This window comes from Camelus dromedarius, chromosome 16 (genome assembly GCF_036321535.1).
Source record: "Camelus dromedarius isolate mCamDro1 chromosome 16, mCamDro1.pat, whole genome shotgun sequence".
In the NCBI taxonomy this organism is placed as follows: domain Eukaryota; kingdom Metazoa; phylum Chordata; class Mammalia; order Artiodactyla; family Camelidae; genus Camelus; species Camelus dromedarius.
In genome coordinates, this window is record NC_087451.1 from 46,006,522 (window position 1) to 46,025,821 (window position 19,300).

General features: G+C 50.3%; 1 protein-coding gene across 5 annotated transcripts in view; it reads right to left on the reverse strand.

Moving 5' to 3' along the window:
* Positions 1-19,300, reverse strand: part of RPH3AL (rabphilin 3A like (without C2 domains)) — a 142,222-nt gene that overhangs the window by 59,009 nt on the left and 63,913 nt on the right. For all 5 annotated transcript variants that reach the window (XM_064495838.1, XM_064495841.1, XM_064495840.1 and 2 more), the window contains exons 2-4: positions 14,630-14,741; positions 11,771-11,914; positions 8,670-8,799 (exon numbers count right to left, since the gene is read on the reverse strand). In XM_064495838.1, the coding sequence (XP_064351908.1) occupies positions 8,670-8,799; positions 11,771-11,914; positions 14,630-14,706 (351 nt within the window). In that variant the 5' untranslated portion in view covers positions 14,707-14,741. The remainder of the gene's footprint in view (positions 1-8,669; positions 8,800-11,770; positions 11,915-14,629; positions 14,742-19,300) is intronic.

The window sequence follows — 19,300 nt, forward strand, 5'->3', positions numbered from 1 at the left end:
TTCTGTTTCTCACTTACAACCATGCTCTTTCCCACCCAGCGCCTCGCCCATGCCACTCCTTCTGCCTGGGATACTTTCTGCCCCATCTGACTTTTGCTCATCAGCGCCTCAGCTCAGAGGTCACCTCTTCACACAGGCCTGTGCTGTGCATCCAAAGTGAAACAGCTGCCTTCCCACACCCTCCCCACTGGCTGTCACACTGTCCCCCACCCTCAGTTTTTATATCTCTGCCTGTCACTCTCTGGAAGTATTGTATTTACTTGTTTTTTCCACCTCGACTTTCTCAGTCATAAGCTCCATGGAGGTGATGTAGCACCGCAGTTAATGGTAAGGATGCTCAGAACCAGACTGCTTGGGATCAGATCCTGGCTTCAAGACAGACTGGCTGAGTGGCCTTGGGAAAGGTACCTAACCACTCTGTGTCTGTTTCCCCATCTGTAAAAGGGGGATGATAAAGGTGCTGAGCCCACCGGGTTGGTAGGAGGCTCAAACGAGTCAACACGTGGAAAGCCCTTGGAACAGAGTCTGGCACAGGCTCTTATTATGCTAGTGCTGGTCCCAAGGGCAAGGCCTCCTCCCACCCTGCTCACCACAGTACCTCCAGGCTCTGGCATAGAGTCAGTACCCAATAAAACACTGTAGAATGAATGCATGAAAAAAATTCTGCAGAGAAATAAGCTTTTCATGAAATTCAATTTCATTTGCAAGGCTGGGCCTACGGAGCCGAGTCAGCTCCAAAGGCGGTAAAAGCCCTCCCAGGAGGGCTGCTCTGTTCTCTGGCCTGCACAGCCCCTGTGCCCCATGCTGCGGGCTCCACCCAGCCCCAGTGCTCAGCTTTTGCACTGGGAACATCCCGAGAACATGCAGGCTGCTTCTGAAGGTCCTAGGAAAGTAGGTAGAAAAGCTGTTCCCCTCCAGTGGTGGTGAGGGCAGCCAGGAGGCCACTGCTGGTCCTGGAGGGAGGCCAGGTGGGAAGGTGGCCTCCCGACAGGGCCATCTGGGTGGACCCGGGTCCTCAAATCTTCCACTGCTTCGCCTTAAAGTGACTCCTCCTGTGTTCTTTCTTATTTATTTGTTTGCACATTTACCTATTTACTTACTTATTTTTCCTCTGAAATATTATTTTACCTTCCACACTTAAATCTGAAATCAGTCTGCAATTGCCTCTTGTGCCCAGTGTGAAGTGGAGGTCAAGCACCATTTTTTCCATATGCGTATCCAAATGACCTTGCATTTATTCAAAAGACCATTCTTTTCCCACTGCCTGTCTGTGTCCCCTCTGTCTTAAGTTGGACTATTTATTTTCTCTCATTTTGTCTTAGGTGTGTAGACATACAGGCAGGCCTCGTTTTATTGCGCTTTGTGTTTTACTCCACTTTGCAGAGATTGCTTTTTCTTTTTTACAAATTGAAGGTTTGTGGCAACCCTACTTTGACCAAATCGATTGGAGCGGTTTTTCCTATACCATTTGCTCACGTTGTGTCTCCGCGTTACACTTTGGTACATGTCCCAATATTTCAAACTTTTTCATTATTAAAGTATTTGTTATGGTGATCTGTGATCAGTGACCTTTACTGTTACTACTGTAATTGTTTCGGGGCACCACACACTGCACCCATATAAGATGGCAAACTTAATCCATAAATGTGTTCTGTCTGCTCCACCAACCAGCTGTTCGCCGTCTCTCTCCCTCTCCTTGGGCCTTCCTATTCCCTCAGACACAACATTATTGAAATTTTTTAGGCCAATGAATAATCTTACAAGGGCCTCTAGGTGTTGCAACTGAGAGGAAGAGTCACACGTGTCTCACTTGCAATCAAAAGCTAGAAATGATTAAGCCTGCTGAGGAAGGCACGTCAAAAGCCAAGACAGGCCAAAGCTAAGTCTCTTGTGCCAAACAGCCAAGCTGTGAATGAAAAGGAAAAGTTCTTGAAGGCAATTAAAGGGCTATTTCAGTACACACACAAATGATAAGAAAGCAAAACTGCTTTATCACAGATATGGGAAAAGCTGTCGTGTTCTGGATAGAAGATCAAACCAGCCACAATGTTCCTTTAAGCCAAAGCCTAAGTTGGAAGCTAGCTGAGGTGGTTTCATGTGGTTTGAGGGAAAACAACTGCCTCCATAACCCCAAAATGCAAGGAAAATCAGCAAGTGCTGAGGCAGAAGCTGCAGGAAGTTATCTGGGAGATCTGCCTAAGAGAATTAATGAAGGTGGCTACGCTACAGGACAGAATTTCAACGTAGACAAAACAGACTACATATTGGAAGAAGATGCCATCTAGGACTTTCATAGCTAGAGAGGAGAAGTCAACGCGTGGCTTTAAACTTTCAAAGGACAGGCTGACTCTCTTGCTAGTAGTTAATGCAGCTTTAAGTTGAAGCCAAGTTTCATTCACTACTCCGAAATCCTAGGGCCCTTGAGAATTATGCTAAATTGACTCTCCCTGTGCTCTATAAATGCAACGGCAAAGTGTGAATGACAGCATATCTGTTTATAACACGGTTTAAGCCCATTATTGAGACCTACTGCCCAGAAAAAAAAGATTCCTTTCAAAATATTACTGCTCATCGATAGTGTACCTGGTCACCCACGAATTCTGATGGAGATGTACAATGAGATAAATGTTTTGGGTTTTTTTAATGAAAGGACTTGAGAGTCTCTTTTTATTTTATTTTTTGGGGGAGTGTGTCTAAGTAGGTTTATTTATTTATTTACTTTTAATGGAGGTACTGGGGATTGAACCCAGGACCTCGTGCATACTAAGCATGTGCTCTACCATTTGAGTTATATATACCCTCCCCAAGATTAACGTTTTCATGTCTGCTAACACAACGTCCATTCTGCAGCCCATGGATCAAAGAATAATTTCAACTTTCAAGTCTTATTATTTAAGAAACACATTTCATGAGCCTTTGGCTTCCATAGACAGTGATTTCTCTGATGGATCTGGGCAAAGTCAATTGAAAACCTTCTGGAGAGAATTCACTGTTCCCGATGCCATTAAGTACATTCATGATTCATGGGAAGAGGTGAAAATGTCAGCGTCAGCAGGAATTTGGAAGAAGCTGATTCCAGCCCTCACGGATGACTCTCAGGGGTTCAAGACTTCAGTGGAGAAAGTAACTGCAGATGTGGCAGAAAGAGTAAGAGAACTAGAATTAGAAGTGGAGCCTGAAGATGGGACTGCACAGCTGCAGCATCACGGTCAAGTTTAAACGGATGAGGAGCTGCTTCTTACGGGTGAGCAAAGAAAGTGGTTTCTTGAGATGGAATCGACTCCTGCTGTGAAGATTGCTGAAGTGACAACAAAGGATTTAGAATATGACATAAACTTAGTTGATGAAGCTGCAGCAGGGTTTGAGAGGATTGGCTTCGGTTTTAAAAGAAGTTCTATTGTGGGTAAAGTATTATCAAACAACATTTCATGCTACAGAGAAATTGTTCACGAGAGGAAGAATCCACCGAGGTGGCAAAATTCACCGTTGTCTTATTTTAAGAAATTGGCCAATGTTCAGCAACCACCACCCTGATCAGTCAGCAGCCATCAGCACTGAGGCAAGAGTCTCCACCAGCAAAAAGATGACAGCTGGTTGAAGGCTCAGATGATGGTTAGCATTTTTCAGCAATAAAGTATTTTTAAATTAAGGTATGTACACTTTTCAGACATAACGCTATTGCACACTTGATAGACTAATAGACTACAGTGAAGTGTAGACATAACTTTTCCATGCACTGGGAAACCAAAAAATTCATGTGACTTTCTTTACTGCAATATTTGCTTTACTGTAGTGGTCTGGAACCAAACCCACAGTATCTCCGAGGTGTGCCTGTACTGATTTTATTGTATGCATATTAAACTTGTACACAAACACCTTGCTAAATTCACCAGCTAATACTAACCATTTACATTCAGTCTTTCAGATTTTCTAGTTACATAGTCATGTTTTCATGGATAATGACAGTCTAAGCTATTCTTTTCCAATCATACCATACGTTTATTTTTCTTGCCTGATTGCACTGGCTAGGCCTCCAGTGTAATGCTGGATAGAAGTGGTGATAAAGATACATAGAACTTGTCTTCTTCCTGATTTTATGGGAAAAGTTGTCAGTACTTAACTATTGAGTATGTTTCTTCTCCTGTGTTCTTTAGAAAGATATTCCTGCTTCTCCAAGGAGGGGAAAGCATGAGATGTGAATGCCTTGGTCTGAAGGAGTGGAGGGGCAGCATGGCACAGCTGTGCCCGGGGGACCAGCTCCCTACTACCTGGCCACACCACCTCAGCTGAGCCCCTGTTCTCTACCTGTGAATGTGGAACAATCTTACCTTCTCTGCTTTCCTTACAGCCTTGTCCTAAGGACCAAAAAGGATGGTTTTTGTGAAAGCACTTTATAAACTTCAAAGGACACCATAAGGTAAAACAGTGGCCTCAGTGTTCACTGTTTGCAAGAGCGAGGATGGCCTGAGGAGACCCTAAGTTGAAGGTGTGTATGGGGGGCACTGAGGTATATGTGGTGGGGGTTAAAGGGTGTGTGACATGTTTGTGGTGTTTGTGTGTGTGTGTGTGTGTGTGTGTGTGGTGCGGGAGGTCGGGGCTGTGGTGCAGAGAGGACAAGGGGAGAAGACAAGCAGAGGGAAGGTGGAGTTACCTGGGTCCTTCCCCACCGCCCTGAGCCAGGCCTGGAGCTGGAACCTTAGAGCAGGGGTTTTCAAGCCCAAGGAGGATCAGAATCCCCAGGGGTGCTGCTTGGGAAGCACGCAGAGTTCTGGTTCAGGAGGTGGTATGGACCAAACATGTCCCCTCAAGATTCACGTACTGAAGTCCTAACCCTCAGTGTGACAGTGTTTGGAGGTGGGCCGCTGGGAGGTGATGAGAGCTCAGTGAGAGTGCACGAGGATGCGGCCCTCACGATGGGATGAATGGCCCCAGGGCTACAGCCTGCTGGGGGTCTGTGCTGACCTCAGCAGGACAGACCTCCTCAGAGCCTTGAGCAGGGTCGGCAACAGGGATCAGATCAGGCTCTGGCCTGGCTGCTTCCCTCCAGGGGCCCCCCATCCTGGCCAGGGGATGCCTGAACCTCAACTCCCGAGCTAGATGTCCCCTAAAGGCTTTGGGCAGAGGATGGGGCTGCCTCCTTCTTTCTCACCAGGACTCAGCCCACGTTACCAAGAGCATCATCTCACGGGCAGGCTTTTCTGCTCCCACACCATGGAACACATTTTAGCTGAAACCGGAGAAAAATCTGATTGCTTCCCCAACACAGTAACAATGCCACCCTGGGCTCAGGCGGGCTCTCCTGCAGCCCTGCCCAGCCTCCTTATCATGGGTGAAGCCAGACTCTCAATTAAACAGAAAGCTGGCGGACTCAGATCCTAAGCAATTAGGAGTGCCAGGCCTCTCTAATTAACCAGCCAGCCCCTCTCCCTTCCCACCACAGCCTTCTGATAATGAGAGCAAGCTGCCTGGCCACACGGGCCCAATTAGAGTGGACGCTGCTCTGAGGACCCGCATCACAGGTTCCACCCGCACGCTCATTAGCTTGTGGCTGCTAAACACTGCCAGGGCTCTTGCTGGAGTTGGCTCCATGCGGCCAGGAGCACCTGCAGCCCTGCTCCCCCTTGCCCCGCCAGGCCTGCATCTGGACACTTCCATGTCAGAGACCTCCCAGCATCCCGTCTCTGCAGCCTGCCTGTGCCCACCACCTCCCGGGACCCAGGGCTGCGGGCCATCGCAAAAAGTGGGGAGGTCGAGAGTCAAGATAGAAATAAATAGGGAGGCACCCCAGAAATTAGTGAGCCCAGAGTGGAGGGCTCCTGACACCCCCAGTTAAACGGCCAGTGCCTTGTTAGAGCTCTCTCCGCCCCCAAGGGCTCTTTCCTTCCTGAGCCCCTCAGTCACCCCCTCGATCCCTTCCCCTTGGCTTAGAATACACTGAAGAGATGGAGTCTCTTGGTGTATGGCCCCTGTCCCTATATTGCCTTGTCCCCAACCCCATCATCTCCCAGTGGCAACCATCACCACCTAACTCATCTCCTGCTTTCACTCTATGTCGCCTTGCAATGCACTTGCCAGAGAGCAGCCAGGCTCACCTCTTAAAAACACAAATCAGATCACGTCACATCCCTGCTTAAAATGCTCCACTGGCAACTCGTTAAACTTAGAATCAAATCTCAACTCCTGACCTTGATTTACAAAGCTCTGTGTGATTGGCTGTGCCCACCTCTCGCTCCCTCTGCCCCAGATACCTTCATTAGTTCCTTGAACGTGCCCAGCTGGTTTCTGCTTCGGGGCCTTTGTGCTTGCTGGTCCCTCTGCCTGAAGCACTCTTCCATCTGGGTTGCCCTGGGGCTGGCTCCTGCTTGTGTTCTGGTCTGAGCTCAGAGAGGCCCTCCCAGTCACCCTCTGTCACATCACTCTGTTTTAATTCACTACAGAGCCCTTGTTATGCTTGATGTTATTTTATGTTTGTCTGTTAGTTTGTTGTGTCTTCTCCCACCCCTGGAAACAGTCTCCATGAGAACAAGGACTTTATCTTGTTCACGGCATTGTCAGCACCTAGGACAGGGCCTGCACACAGTAGGCTCTCTCCTATTTGTGCAGTGAGTAAATGAATGAACGGATGGATGACACAATCTTCTCAAGGATGAATGAAGAAAAACCCCAAATGCCCATCATTCAGTTACGGCCCCAACTGGCTCCCTCTCCCTCCACTTTCAACTGGAACAAGTCCCCTCAGAAGCTCAAGAGCTCCTCATCTCACCACCCAAGCCAGGGCCAAGTCCTCAGCCTTCTGCAAAATAAGAACAATTTCAAATGGGACTGTTCTCCAGACCAGCCTCGTGCTCCAGGGTACGACGGGGTCGGGGTGGTAAGAGTGTCTGGAAGAGCATTCCCCGGCCCCTACAAGAGCTGAGGTCCTCCCCTGGGACTGCCACTGTTGCCTAGGAAATGGCTCTGCAAGGAGCCGCCGGCATTAACACCTCAGCAACCAGGGGCAGCAGCCTTCCTCTGCCGCAGAGGCCCTGGACCCTTCCAGGGGAGGGAGACCAGGCTCTGACCGCCCTTCCCAGTCCCACAAACCTGGACATCTACAGCAGTGGTGGGGTTGAGGGGCAAAAGGAGGAAATAGGCTGTTGGGCCTCATTCTCCCCGGCAGAAGTCACATAACCCCACCTGCCCGGGTGCTGGGAGCAAGACATCCCCGAGTCCCTGGGCCCACTCCTGCATCGGTGTCTTGTCCAGGCCTATGGAGGCTGTCAGGAGGAGCTGGCACATGAGTGCCCACCCCCTCCCTGACACACAGGCTCCTGCCACACTTCCACTGTTCTTGGGACCCTTCACCACTTAATTCACATTCCTCAGCCCAGTTCCCCACATGTGACAGAACAGGGGTAAAATGACCTTGGCTGAAATCCTGGCTTTCCCACCTATTTGTCCAGTATCTTAACTTCTTTGCACCTTGGTTCTCTCATCCAGCTTTTGAATGTCACTGAAAATGCCCTTATCAAGGCTACCAACGGCCTCTGTGTTGCCAAGTTCATATTTACTTCCTTGACTTCCCCATATTTTACAGTCCTCTCAACTCTCAACACCCCACTGCACCCTTAGTCTTCCATCTCCTGTTACTTCTCCCCAGAATTTACTTCTTCCTGAAACCTTCTTATCTATTGAATCATTACTTGCTTTTTGGTTCCCTCACCCAGCGTAATCTCAAGAGAGAAGATTCTTTCTCTGTCTTGTGCACCAAAGTAACTCCAGGCTTAAAACAATAACTGGCACATGGAAGTTACTTGAGGATGGATTCCAGTAAAACTAGAGTGAGGAAGAAAAAAGAAGAAAAGAAAAAGAACAGTGTCTCTAACCTGGGAGGGCAGTAAAGGGAAGTCCCATGACGGCAGCTATGCAGCAACTACTGTAGGCTGGAACGGGGATAAGAGTCTAGAAGAATTTTTGGCAGAGAGAGAGAAAAGAAGTAGGCCTCATGCAATAGATGCTATTAATATCTTGCTAGATGCTAAATAATCTTGAGAATTGGAAGGCATATTATTCTTTGGTCAATAAGAAAGGCAACTAGAAACTCCAGGAAAAACAAAAAGTTATTTCAAGAAGTCTTGGACTCAATATGAAACAATTTAACATGTGGCATGAGTTAGAACAATAAGTGGAGTCTAAGAAAAGAACAAAATCCATTTGAACTTGCTGCAAAGATCATATTCATTTGGGTGACCAAGGATCAAGAGAGCAGACTGATAGAATAGGAAATATAATCCCAGCAGACTGGCCCTGAGGAGAATTGTCTGTATTTAATAACAGCTAATAACATCCACTGAATACTTACATGCCAGACAAGGTTTTAAGAGCTTTTCATATATTTAATCCTCACAACTCTCTAATGTACATATTATCATTATCTTATTTTATAGATGAGGAAGGTGAGGCTTGACATAGTAAACAAATTTTCTGAGGTCATGCAGCTAGTGGAAGAGCTGAACTCACACCCAGACCATTTGACCTTCAGGCCCCAATCTTTGCCGAGAAGCACAGGACACACATGCGCAAATGTGTGCACAAACACACACACACACACACTCCTGGGAGCCAGGATGCAAAGCCACAGAGCAGCAGGGCTGGTCCAGGCTGGGGAGCCAGAGCAGGCAGGGCCTTACCTTCCTGCAGTCTTTGCAGAACACGGACGAGCTGGCCAGGAAGCCCAGTGCCTCCCCGCAGAGCAGACACTGTGAGAGGCCATTGCCCATCACGTTGCGCCTCATGGTCTCCAGCCGCTCCACCAGCCGCCTGCAGCACAGGACAGAGTCAGGTGGAGTGAGCTTCCTGTCTCCAACTCGACCACTGCCCAGGCACAGCTGCCGTGGGGCGCCCACAGTGTACCATGGCCTGTGGGCTGCTTCCCACGCTGGGGTACTGTTCCCTGCCCCACCCTGGCCTCTGGCTAACTCCTAATCACTCATTTACTCACCAAACCATTAACTGCACCTTTGAGGTACAGACACTGGGAATATTGTAGCAAACAAGCCAGAGATGGACATGGTCAGGAACTTATGTTCAATAAAAGGAGAAAGTCCATAAACAAACAAACTGACTTCAGCTAGGGAGGGGTGTTATGAAATAAGTGGGGGCGGGAGAAAGACTGAGGAGGTCGGGGTATGTTTGATGCTGATCAGCGAAGGCCTCTCGGTGAACATGCGAGCTGAGATGCAAAGGATAAAAAGGTCTAAACCATGTGAAGAGCTGGCAGAGCAGCCCGGCTCTGCACAGGAGAACAGCCGACAGCCAGGGGGGTTCCTGCCTCGGGAGCGGCTGGAGCCTGGGATAAAGGAGGCTTTAGGGGCGGGGAGGGACCAGATTACATGGGTTTTCTAAATCGCCAAATGGAGTTTGGATTATTTTCTAAGATCACTGTGAACTCCCCGAAGAGTTTTAAGTAAAGGAGTGACGTGATGTAAGTGACACTTCTTAAAGCTCACTCCAGCTGCTGTGGGAAGCTGGGCTTCCAGAGGGAATCAGGTGAGGAAGCCGGCAGGAGGTGGTGGGAGGTCCAGGGAAGCCGACAGAAACTGGGACGGGCTGTATTTCAGAGGCAGCACCGATGGATTTGGGGTGAGGGGAGGTCTGAGAAAGATCTGAGATGGAGTAGAGGCTTTTGGTTTAAGCAACTGGGCAGATGCAGAAGTTGGAGGGAGAAAGAGAAAGAGGTGCTCTTTGAACCTCTGATGCTGGAGTCCAGAGGTTCCCTGAACCCCACTGAGCCTGGGATCGGTGCCTTTCCTCGGGAACCCCGGCCCCTTGGCCCACTGTGACCTGTTTCAGGACAACCTGTAATACAACACTGCCACGCACACGACACGGTGGCCACTTCTGTTTCACTGACCACTGTGTCTCCAGTGCCCAGTGGATTCTCAGTGAAAATTCCTGAATGAATGGAGGGTAGTGTGTGGGGACTGTTTCTCCTCTAACTGTCACAACCCCCCAGTGAGGAGCACGCTGTTTCCCCCCATTTAATTTTTTTTATAGTAGGGTAGCTGTCTGTATGTATTTTTTAATTTAAATTTTTTAAATTGAACTATAGTTGGTTTACAGTGTTAATTTCTGGTGTATGGCGTAGTGACTCAGTTATACATACATATATATCCTTTTCACATTCTTTTTCAATATAGGCTAATACGAGGTATTGAATATAGTTCCCTGTGCTATGCAGTGGGACCTTGCTGCTTATCTATTTTACATATGGTAGTTAGTATCTGCAAATCCTAAACTCCCAATTTATCCCTCCACCTTGCCTCCCTCCATTTTAAAGATGAGAAGACTGAGGCTCCAAGATGTGACATCACTTGCCAAAGTTGCACAGCCCCTCAGAGGTGGGACCGGGGCCACACCCAGGGCTCCGTCTCATTGCAACCCCACACTCTCCTCTGGGGTGATCAGGCCCTGCTGGGGGCTGAGGGTGGGCAGATTGGGCACTGAGGCTGCCTTACCCACGTGCTCTTCAGCAGGCACTCCTGAATTCCACAGGGGTCGCCGTCCCTCACCCAGGGAACTGCAGGGCCCTGGGAGCAAACCCAGCTTCAGCCCTGGCCTGATCATCTTGTTCTCAGGGACACCCCACCCTGTGAGTACTACCCTGTGTCTCCCAACTCATGGAAACACACAGGACGTGCCTCCTCCTTCTGAGATGATTAATGTGAGGCAGTACCTCCTGGGTCATTCCTGCCCCAGCCAAGCCCAGCACTCACAGCCAGGGCCAGGCAATGTGGGCAGCACAGGGGGCTGCCTAGATGGATGAGGGGGCGCCAAAGCTTCCCACCGCTCGTGGGTTGGGGGGAGTCCACATGGACCACCCCCACCGGCTCCCAGCACACCCTCCTGGGAGAGCCCGAGGAGTAGAGTGCTGGCCCGTCAATCATCAGCACAGGCACACTGGAGATCCGTTGTACCTTACAGGACCCTCGGGCAGGTCTGAGAGAGGGCGGAGCCCCAGCCAGGGGCGGTGGGGAAAAAAGAGCCAAAGACCACTAGCCCGCCTGATATAAACCCTTTCTGTAATGACACAGCAGTCATATGTCCGCATTCGACAGGCACACGCAACCAGCTGGACAGCAGCGGGCTCTACAGTGGTTGCTTTTGCTTTCTAGAACTGGGCATTTCTACAATGTCTGGCTTTTTTAAATGGTCGTAAATGTAACAGAAAAAGATAAATAGAAAAAGAACAAGGAGCCCAGAACCAAATTAATTCCTGCCAGTGCCCGGCATGCATGTTTGCCTGCTCGTGTCTGTGTTTTTCAGATTGTCTGGGAAGTATGAATTGCTTTTGTAATTAAACAAACCCCCAAAAAAGACACAACAAAACTGAAGACTGTGTAGGAGTCAGCTCTAGCTGCCGGAGGCCAGGGGAAGAGCTTAGAACAAGCTGGAGAGCGGCTCCTGTTGGTCTTTGGTGGAACCACGGTTCAGCCCGCACATCAATCCCCCTCCAGGCTGAACCACACAGGGACCCTCTGGTGTGCAGAGCTGAACAGAGCCTAACATGCTTCGCCACACTCATGCATCCTCCCCACACATCAGCTGCTATCCCCATCTTGCAGGGGGGTATGCTGAGGCTTCGACAGGCTTGATCATGAATCAATGCCTCAGGGATATTCAGGCAGAGTTGACTGGCTCCCAGAGGTGAAAAGCCAGCATGAGGACTCAGGGCGCCAGATGCCCAGCTCCCCAGGCCTCACTCCTGCCCCAGCTCAGGAGCAGCCCATACCCGATTCTCTGCTGCTCCAGGACGTCCAGCCGTTCGGCCCTCTGGATGACCTGCAGGATGGCCTCCACCTCGGCCGGGCTGAGGCATTGGCTCTTCCTCTGCTTCTCCGTCTGGTAGGTGTGCACAGACCAGCCTGTCTGTAGCCTCAAGAGAGAACAACATAAGAGGCGTTGAGGCCATCCTGGTGCAAATCAGCACCCCCACTGCATCCACACAGCCCCCTTGAGGACAGTATGTGTTCCCAAGGCTACTGTAGCCAATAGTTCTTGCTTTGCTGACACTGTAGGAGTTCGGGGAGTAAAGAGCGTGTCCTTTCTCTGAAAGAGAGAAAGCCATACCGGGCTGGTGAAGGTGAAGGACACAGACTTCCTCACGTCCAGTGGACGGCCTGATCTTACGGCCCTGCCCCTTCCCAGCCAGCAGCTGCTGACAGCCCCACCAGGCTCCCCAGGGCATCCTCCTCCGAGCCTCCCTCTCTGTCTCCATCTGATCTCCCACAAGCCCCAACAGTTTATGTGCTCTTCTCCCAGGCTTACTGCTCCTGGCCAGTCAGGCCCTGACACCCACTTACAGCCACAGCTGCCACCAAGCACCTTGCTCCCTGCAGCGCCCTCCACACAGCCTTGAGGGTCAGAAGTAAACAGGGCTGCAAATTCTTGGGATGAGACTTCAGAGGTGCCCAGCTCCCATCTGTATGTTCCCCAACTATGGTGCCCTTGTCTCTGGGCTCGCCCGGCCAGGGTTACCGATGATACTCCTACCTCCCTTGTGTTCCAGGAGGTGTGTAGTCCCCAGGACTTTGCTCAGGCTGTGCCCCTACCCGGAAGCCTGACCCTCTCCCTAACCCCCTTTCCACTGCCTCATTTCTACTCCTTTTCAGAACACCTTTTAGACATGAACTTCACAGGAGGCTTTTCCTTGATCCCCTCCAAGTCGGATTAAGAGTCCATTCTCAGAGCTCCCAAAGGGCCAGGCATAGCTCCACCACTAGGCTTAAACATTACTACAAGGCAAGGTGTCTCCCCCTTTAAAATGAGAGTCTCAAGGATCAGGCCCTGCCCTATCTGGCCCCTGCCCATCTCTCTGTCTTCTTTCCACATCACTCATCCCCTCACTCTCTGCATTCCAGCCACACTGGCCTCCTGCCCAGTCTTCTCCATGCCATGTTCCTTCTACCTCAGGGCCTTTGCACACACTGTTCCTGCTGCCTAGATGCTCTTCCCCCCATATTTCCATGTAAGAGTTACCCCTTCTCTAGGACTCAACATAAAGCATCACACCCTCAGGGAAGCCTCTCCAAATCCCCAGATTAAGTGAGCACCCCCATTCACCTAATTGCCTGTTTCCATGGTCAAATCAGCTGCACATGGGTAATTATGTGTATAATACTCATTCCTCCCCATCAGTGCCTTAAGACAAGGGACCATGTTGGTCCTGTTCACTGCTGTGCAACAGTTGGGCACAGAGTCGGGGTTTTGAAAATGTCTGAGAGTGGCTGGAGGACAGGAGGACAGACATGAGCTGGAGCCAGGGAAAATAACTTCCCCAGGTCTCCCCTGGGATCCTTGGTGCCCAGCCTGGCTGCAGGGATCTGTAGCGCTCTCTTTTAAGGAGCCTAGCATTACAAGGAACCTGGCACTACAAGGCAGCACGCCCCAGGGAGGAGATAAAAGTGTTTGCTCTTCTAAAATGTGCTACAACAGCTTTTGGCTGCTGCTGAGCGTGAGACAATGTCAGGGAGAACTGAAGGCAAGGCTAGAAGGACACCAGGGGTCACACGGGGCCCTCCTACAAGAGTGCAGCTCTCCCCAGCTCGTCCAATCCAGCCATGGAGGACACATCATCTCGCCTGGTGTCAGAAGAGAGAGGGAGAGGGATGGTTTCATCCCAAGCTCTCCCCGCAGGGGCTACATAGGGCTGGAAGAACTGAGTCATCTGGTAAGACGAATTAACTACAGGGTAAAGACTCCTGCAAATCACGCAGGTCTCCACTCTTCTTGGGCATCTCAGATGAATTTTCCTATCTTCCTGTGATGTTTCAGCTCTGTCCCCTGCAGGCTCACAACATCTAATTGCAAATTTCTTGAACTTGGTCCCACTGGGAAATGCTTGGCACGGTGTGACAGATAAAGAGGTGCTCTTGGGCTGATCCCATACCAGGGACCCCCAACTCCTTGGAGGGATAGGAAGAGGCAGCCCTGAGGGGCCAGTAGGTGGAGACGGCCTGACCGAACCAGTGCTGAGGGCTCATGGGGCTCAGAGATAACAGGAAAACTGGAGGCAAACCAGAACTGGAGAGGCCCTGACACAAGCATGGCAGAAACCTGCAACGCTTCAAGGTGGGCTGTGCACCCAGCCCAGGGGGCAACTCTTTGTAAACTAGACAAGCCATTCCTGTCTGCCAGTGCAGGCGCTTGACCATAAAGTGGGCATCCGGAGATCAAAGGCTCCCCACCACCAGGGACATGGGGACTGAAGGCTCGGTGCCAGGGGATGGGTCCTCTTAACAGAGAAGGCACAGGAAGCAACCTGGCTCCGCGGAGCCTGCTGTGATAGGAAGAACACAGGCCTAGGGGTCAGATGGACCTGGTGAGCCCCAGCCCCGCTGCTCACAAGGTAAGTGACTTGGGGGAGGACCTCAGCCTCACTGTCCTAATCTGAGAAATGGGGGTAAATTCCGTATGATGGTTAAATGAGTGAATGGCTGTTAAGTACCCAGCTCAGGGCCAGGAGTGTGGTGTGTATTAGACAGACCCTTGCCTCCAAACTGCTCTTTCTGGGGCCCTGAATCTTGTCAAAGAAAGGAGGGGAGTAGGGAGAGAGGGGAGGAAGGCCTGCCCGGGTCTCGGAGGTACTCACTTGGCTCGCAGGGCTAGCTGCCGATCGTTGGGGCAAACCCACTGATTACTCCCGCTGCCGAAGATGGTGTCGGCCATGGCTTGGAGCGCCCAGCCAGGGTGGGGAGTCACAGCTGTGGTGAGAAGAGGGAAGAAGAAAGAGCAGGTCACTGGCTGGGGTGCAGATGGCAGGCATGGTCCCACAGGCACCAACGTCGGTACTTTCACCCTGTCCTCATACGTTGCCCGCCCCGCCCCCACCCCACTCCCGACGATGTCTGCAATCTCACCATCAGAATCACTCCTCTAGCAAAAGGCTATCCCTCAAAGCTCCTTTTTCAAAAGACTCATGATTCTGGGAAGGGTAGCTGAGGACCGTGCACCTAAGTGACAAGATTGGGCTTGACGGGCAGGACATCAAAGGGACAGAATCAGAAAGGAGAGAAGAGTCATTTCCAAGTCAGTGGGCAAGCCCCAAGCGCGTGTGATCCCTGTTCCGTCTGAGGACAACCCCTGCTGTACCGCTCCGTCCCCTGGGACCACAATGAAAATGACCCCCTCCCTTGGGAATCCTGCAAGGAGGCAACCCTGTTCCAGAACTTCCTGGTGGTTTAACTTGTGTGGTCTAGCTCAGCTAGCTTTCTCCTTGCCGCCAGGGATATGTGCTAGGGGAGAGGAAGGAGGGGAAAGGAGAGATGGCTTTGAGAGACTCCCAATCCCAGAGCAAAGAGGGGTGGTATTGAGTTATCCACACTCCCCTGGTCTAATCCCATCCAGACCAGTGGTTTTCAAACACAGGACTCCTTTACACTCTTAAAAACCACCGAGGTTGGAAATGAGCCTGGCAGTTCCTCAAACGTTACACAGTTACCATTGAGACCCAGAAATGACTTCAAGGTATAAACCCAAGAAAACTGAAAACATATGGCCACAAACTTGTACATGAATAGTCACAGAAGCATTATTCATAGCAGCCAAAAAGTGGGAAGAATTCAAATGTCCATCAGCGGATGAATGGATAAAATGTGGCATATATGTACAGTGGAGTATTATTCAGTTATAAGAGGAAATGAAGTACTGACAGAGACCACAACATGGAAGACCCTGGAAAATACGCCAAGTGAAAGAAGCCAGTCACTGAAGACCATACATTGTACCGTTCTGTTTATGTGAACTGTCCGGAACAGGCAACTACATAGAGGCAGAAAGCAGACTGGGGGGGAGGGTATAGCTCAAGTGGTAGAGCGCATGCTTAGCATGCATGAAGTCCTGGGTTCAATCCCCAGTACCTCCTCTAAACATAAATAAGTAAACCTAATTACCTCCCCCTCAAAATAAAAAATTGTTTTAAATTAAAAAAAAAAAAAGGAAGCAGGTTAGTGGTTGCCAGGGGCTGGGAGAGGAGGGGAGGGAGGAATCCGAGTGACTGTTAATGGGTTCGGGGATTCTCTTTCAGACGATGAAAATGTTCTGGAATTAGATGGTGGTGATGGTTGCACAACTTGGTGAATTCACTAAAACCACTGTGTTGTACCCTTTAAATGTCTGAATTTTATGGTATGTGAACTACATCTCATTAAACAGTTATAGAAAATTCTCAAGAACTTCAAATGATGTGGGCTCTATCTATTGATATTTACCATGGAAATTAAAACTGAGGGAAAATGTTAAAATTATTAATTCATCAAAAAATTAACTTCAGTTAAAAATAAAAAAAACCCACATGAGATGATTACATATTATGTTAAAAAACCTATATTTTCCAAACAAAAACAATTAGAATAATGGCACTGTTTTACATTTTTAAGATCTACAATGTCTGGCTTAACAAAAAACAGCTGGATGTTTGCATCTGATATTTCATTCAATCTTCTGTGATATGCGGGGTTGTAAAAGTGGATGAAGGACACCCAGACTCTCACAGACAGGTACTGTAGTTGGAAGAGGGTGGAGTATTTTAATAGCCTTCCCAGATAATTGTGGATATTTTTCTTTCACAACGCACCCAAACTCAATAGATGATCATTTCTTGAAGATTAGTTCCAATGTGCCATCCTAAACCATGTCAATGAACTTTTCATCTGTATATTTGTGGGAGAACTTGACCAAGTGTTTATTTTTTTCATTATTATTACAATAGTTTTGACCTTGTGGACCCTCTGAAAGGCGCTGGGAACCCCCAGAGAGCCTGTGGTTTGAGAACTGTTGTTCCAAACCAATGTCACTCACTTCTGCAATGACCAGCAGGGAGCAGCGTGCAGACCACAGTTAACTGACCCACACAGGGACTGAGCCTACCACCTCCACCGCAATGGTCTCTGTATCCCACTCGGCTGATCCGGGCACACAGTCTCCACGCTGAGCCACCTCAGGAGAGAGACTTGGGTACCTCGGGGCCCCAAAGAGCCAGCTGTGGAGACCCCATGGCCAGGCCCAGCCCTGGGAGGGCTCCTGGTGCCACTGTCACCAAAGGCTTCTGTACATTGAAAGTTATGACCTCCCAAATGAGGCTCACATTTAGTCCAGGGAGACACAGCAGGGTCCAAAATGACACAGTCATCAAACAGCTTTAAATCAGTCGGTGTCCCACTTCTAGCCTTCAGTGTGCTCCGTTTTGTTTTGCTGCTTTTTTAAAAAAAAAATTCTGGTATTTTGTGAATAGCAGTCACACTGCTCCATGGGTGTGAAAATGTTACTCTATTCCAAGGAAACATTCAAGACATACTAGTAGCTCTGTTTCCTTATCATCATTTTAAAAAATATTCTGGGAGCTTCAAGAAACAGAAGTGATGGGGTCTCTCTAACGGGGGCAGACTGTACCTGGGGCTTCCAGGCAGCCACCTGTCGTCCCTGGAAGACGTTGCCACTCCTGCCACAGCCTGCAGGGGGGCACCACGACTCAAGCCCCTGCTCCCAAGACTAGAAGACCCTGAGCCTTCCTGCCCATCCTGTGGCACCCGGTGTAGCGGGTATGGAGGTGGCCCCTCTGCTCGGCCAGGCACCCCCACAGAAGCAGGGGTGCACCAGCGGTGACCCCAGAGGGGAGAAGCAAGCCAGGGGACCTCAGGCTGGGAACAATTCCATCATCTGCAGAAGCTTCTGAATCAAAAAGGAGTGGAGCTGAGCAGGGGGAGGAGGCAGAAGAAAGAAGGCATCCTGTGCTCCCATGCTCGGACCTTCACCACCTTTATGGTGGGACAGGTGGGGACATCCAGGAGACAGCGACAAGCACAGGGGGAGATGCAGCAACTCCCCACGGCCCCAAACACATCACCCCCAAATGAATCTCTAGGGAATGAGCCCCTATTGTCCCCTTGGGGTCACGTTTGAGGGGGCCAGAGTTTGGGGACCACTGGCAAGAGAACCATAAACTAACATTTATCTGTCCTCTGACTCATATGAAGTCTATTCCTTTTCTTCCCTTTTCTTTGTTTTTTAACTTCAGTCCAAACAATTCTGCAAACCACCCACAGGCTACCATCCTGCTCTTTCTCAATCTAATCATTATTTTTGCTGTTCAGCAAAAGAGAGAAGAGCGAGGTTAAGAGACTGAGAAAAGGTGACACCCCTGCAGGTCTGCTCACCCTTAACCAGTATTACCTTCTCTGCATCAGGTCACCCTGCACCGTGAGCAGGAAGGGAAGGGTTTTGTGGCAGTGAGGATGACTCAACCAGGAGAGAAGAGACCGGGAAAGTCTGGCTTTTATGCAAACTTACTGGAAGACCAGAAACAAGTCAGTTATTTCCCCTTTGGTTCCCAGGGGAGCTGAGACAGACAGGCTAGAGGGATTGCCCCGGGCAATTCCAACAGATTCCCACCTGTCGAGAGGCAGGAGGGAGGCAGGGGTGGCAGGTGGGGGACCAGAGAAGGGTCCTGGGGCAGGAGGTTGGTCGCTGCTCCAACCTGTAGGGGGGATCTGAGCTCCCACCCCAGCCTAGTCCCTGGGGCAGGGAGGAGGAGGCATCCTGTGTCCCCCATCCCTCTTGCTCCAGGGGCTTTGGGGCCAAATGGTACAGAGAGGTCCAGGGAGATGAGAGATGCCACCTCCCAGAGCCTGAGGCTGTGGGCACTGGCTGGCAGGGTCTTCAACAACAGAAGTTTGTGTCGGAGCACATCCACAGTGGTGGCTCTGATTGAGAACCTAGGCCCAGTCCAGGGACTGCGGGGCCGGCTCCAGGCCACGGCTGGCACCTCGGAAGGCACAGCTGTCCCTCGTCCATACGGGGCAATCTCAGGACAGGTGGCGAGAGAGGAGAGGCAGCTCGGGAAACACATTTTAGGAAACTGACAACACAGTCAGCGTAAGTTCCCCAAACCTCTTCAGTCTGAGCCACCTGACAGCCCCAGGACCAACCAGCCCACCCCTGTCCCCAGCTGCCTGCACGAACCTCCTGGGCTCTGCTCCCCCCGCAGTGGGGACATCAAGGAGGACGAAGGCAGGGAGGGCCCCTTCCCAAGACCCTGCTGCATCAGGACCAGGCCCTCGTAAGAGTCAGGTCCTTCAGACTCCCAAAGAGCGGTCCACGTGAGCAGAACATGGACCGCACCCCTGGATTAACACACGTCAGTCTGCCCAGGACAAAAGTCAAATCACAAGGGACCAAAACGGGAGCTTAGAGAGGGGAAGTAAAGAGTAGGGAGCGAACCCACACATTCATGAGGGGAAGGACAGAACTGGCCTGACGCCGCCAG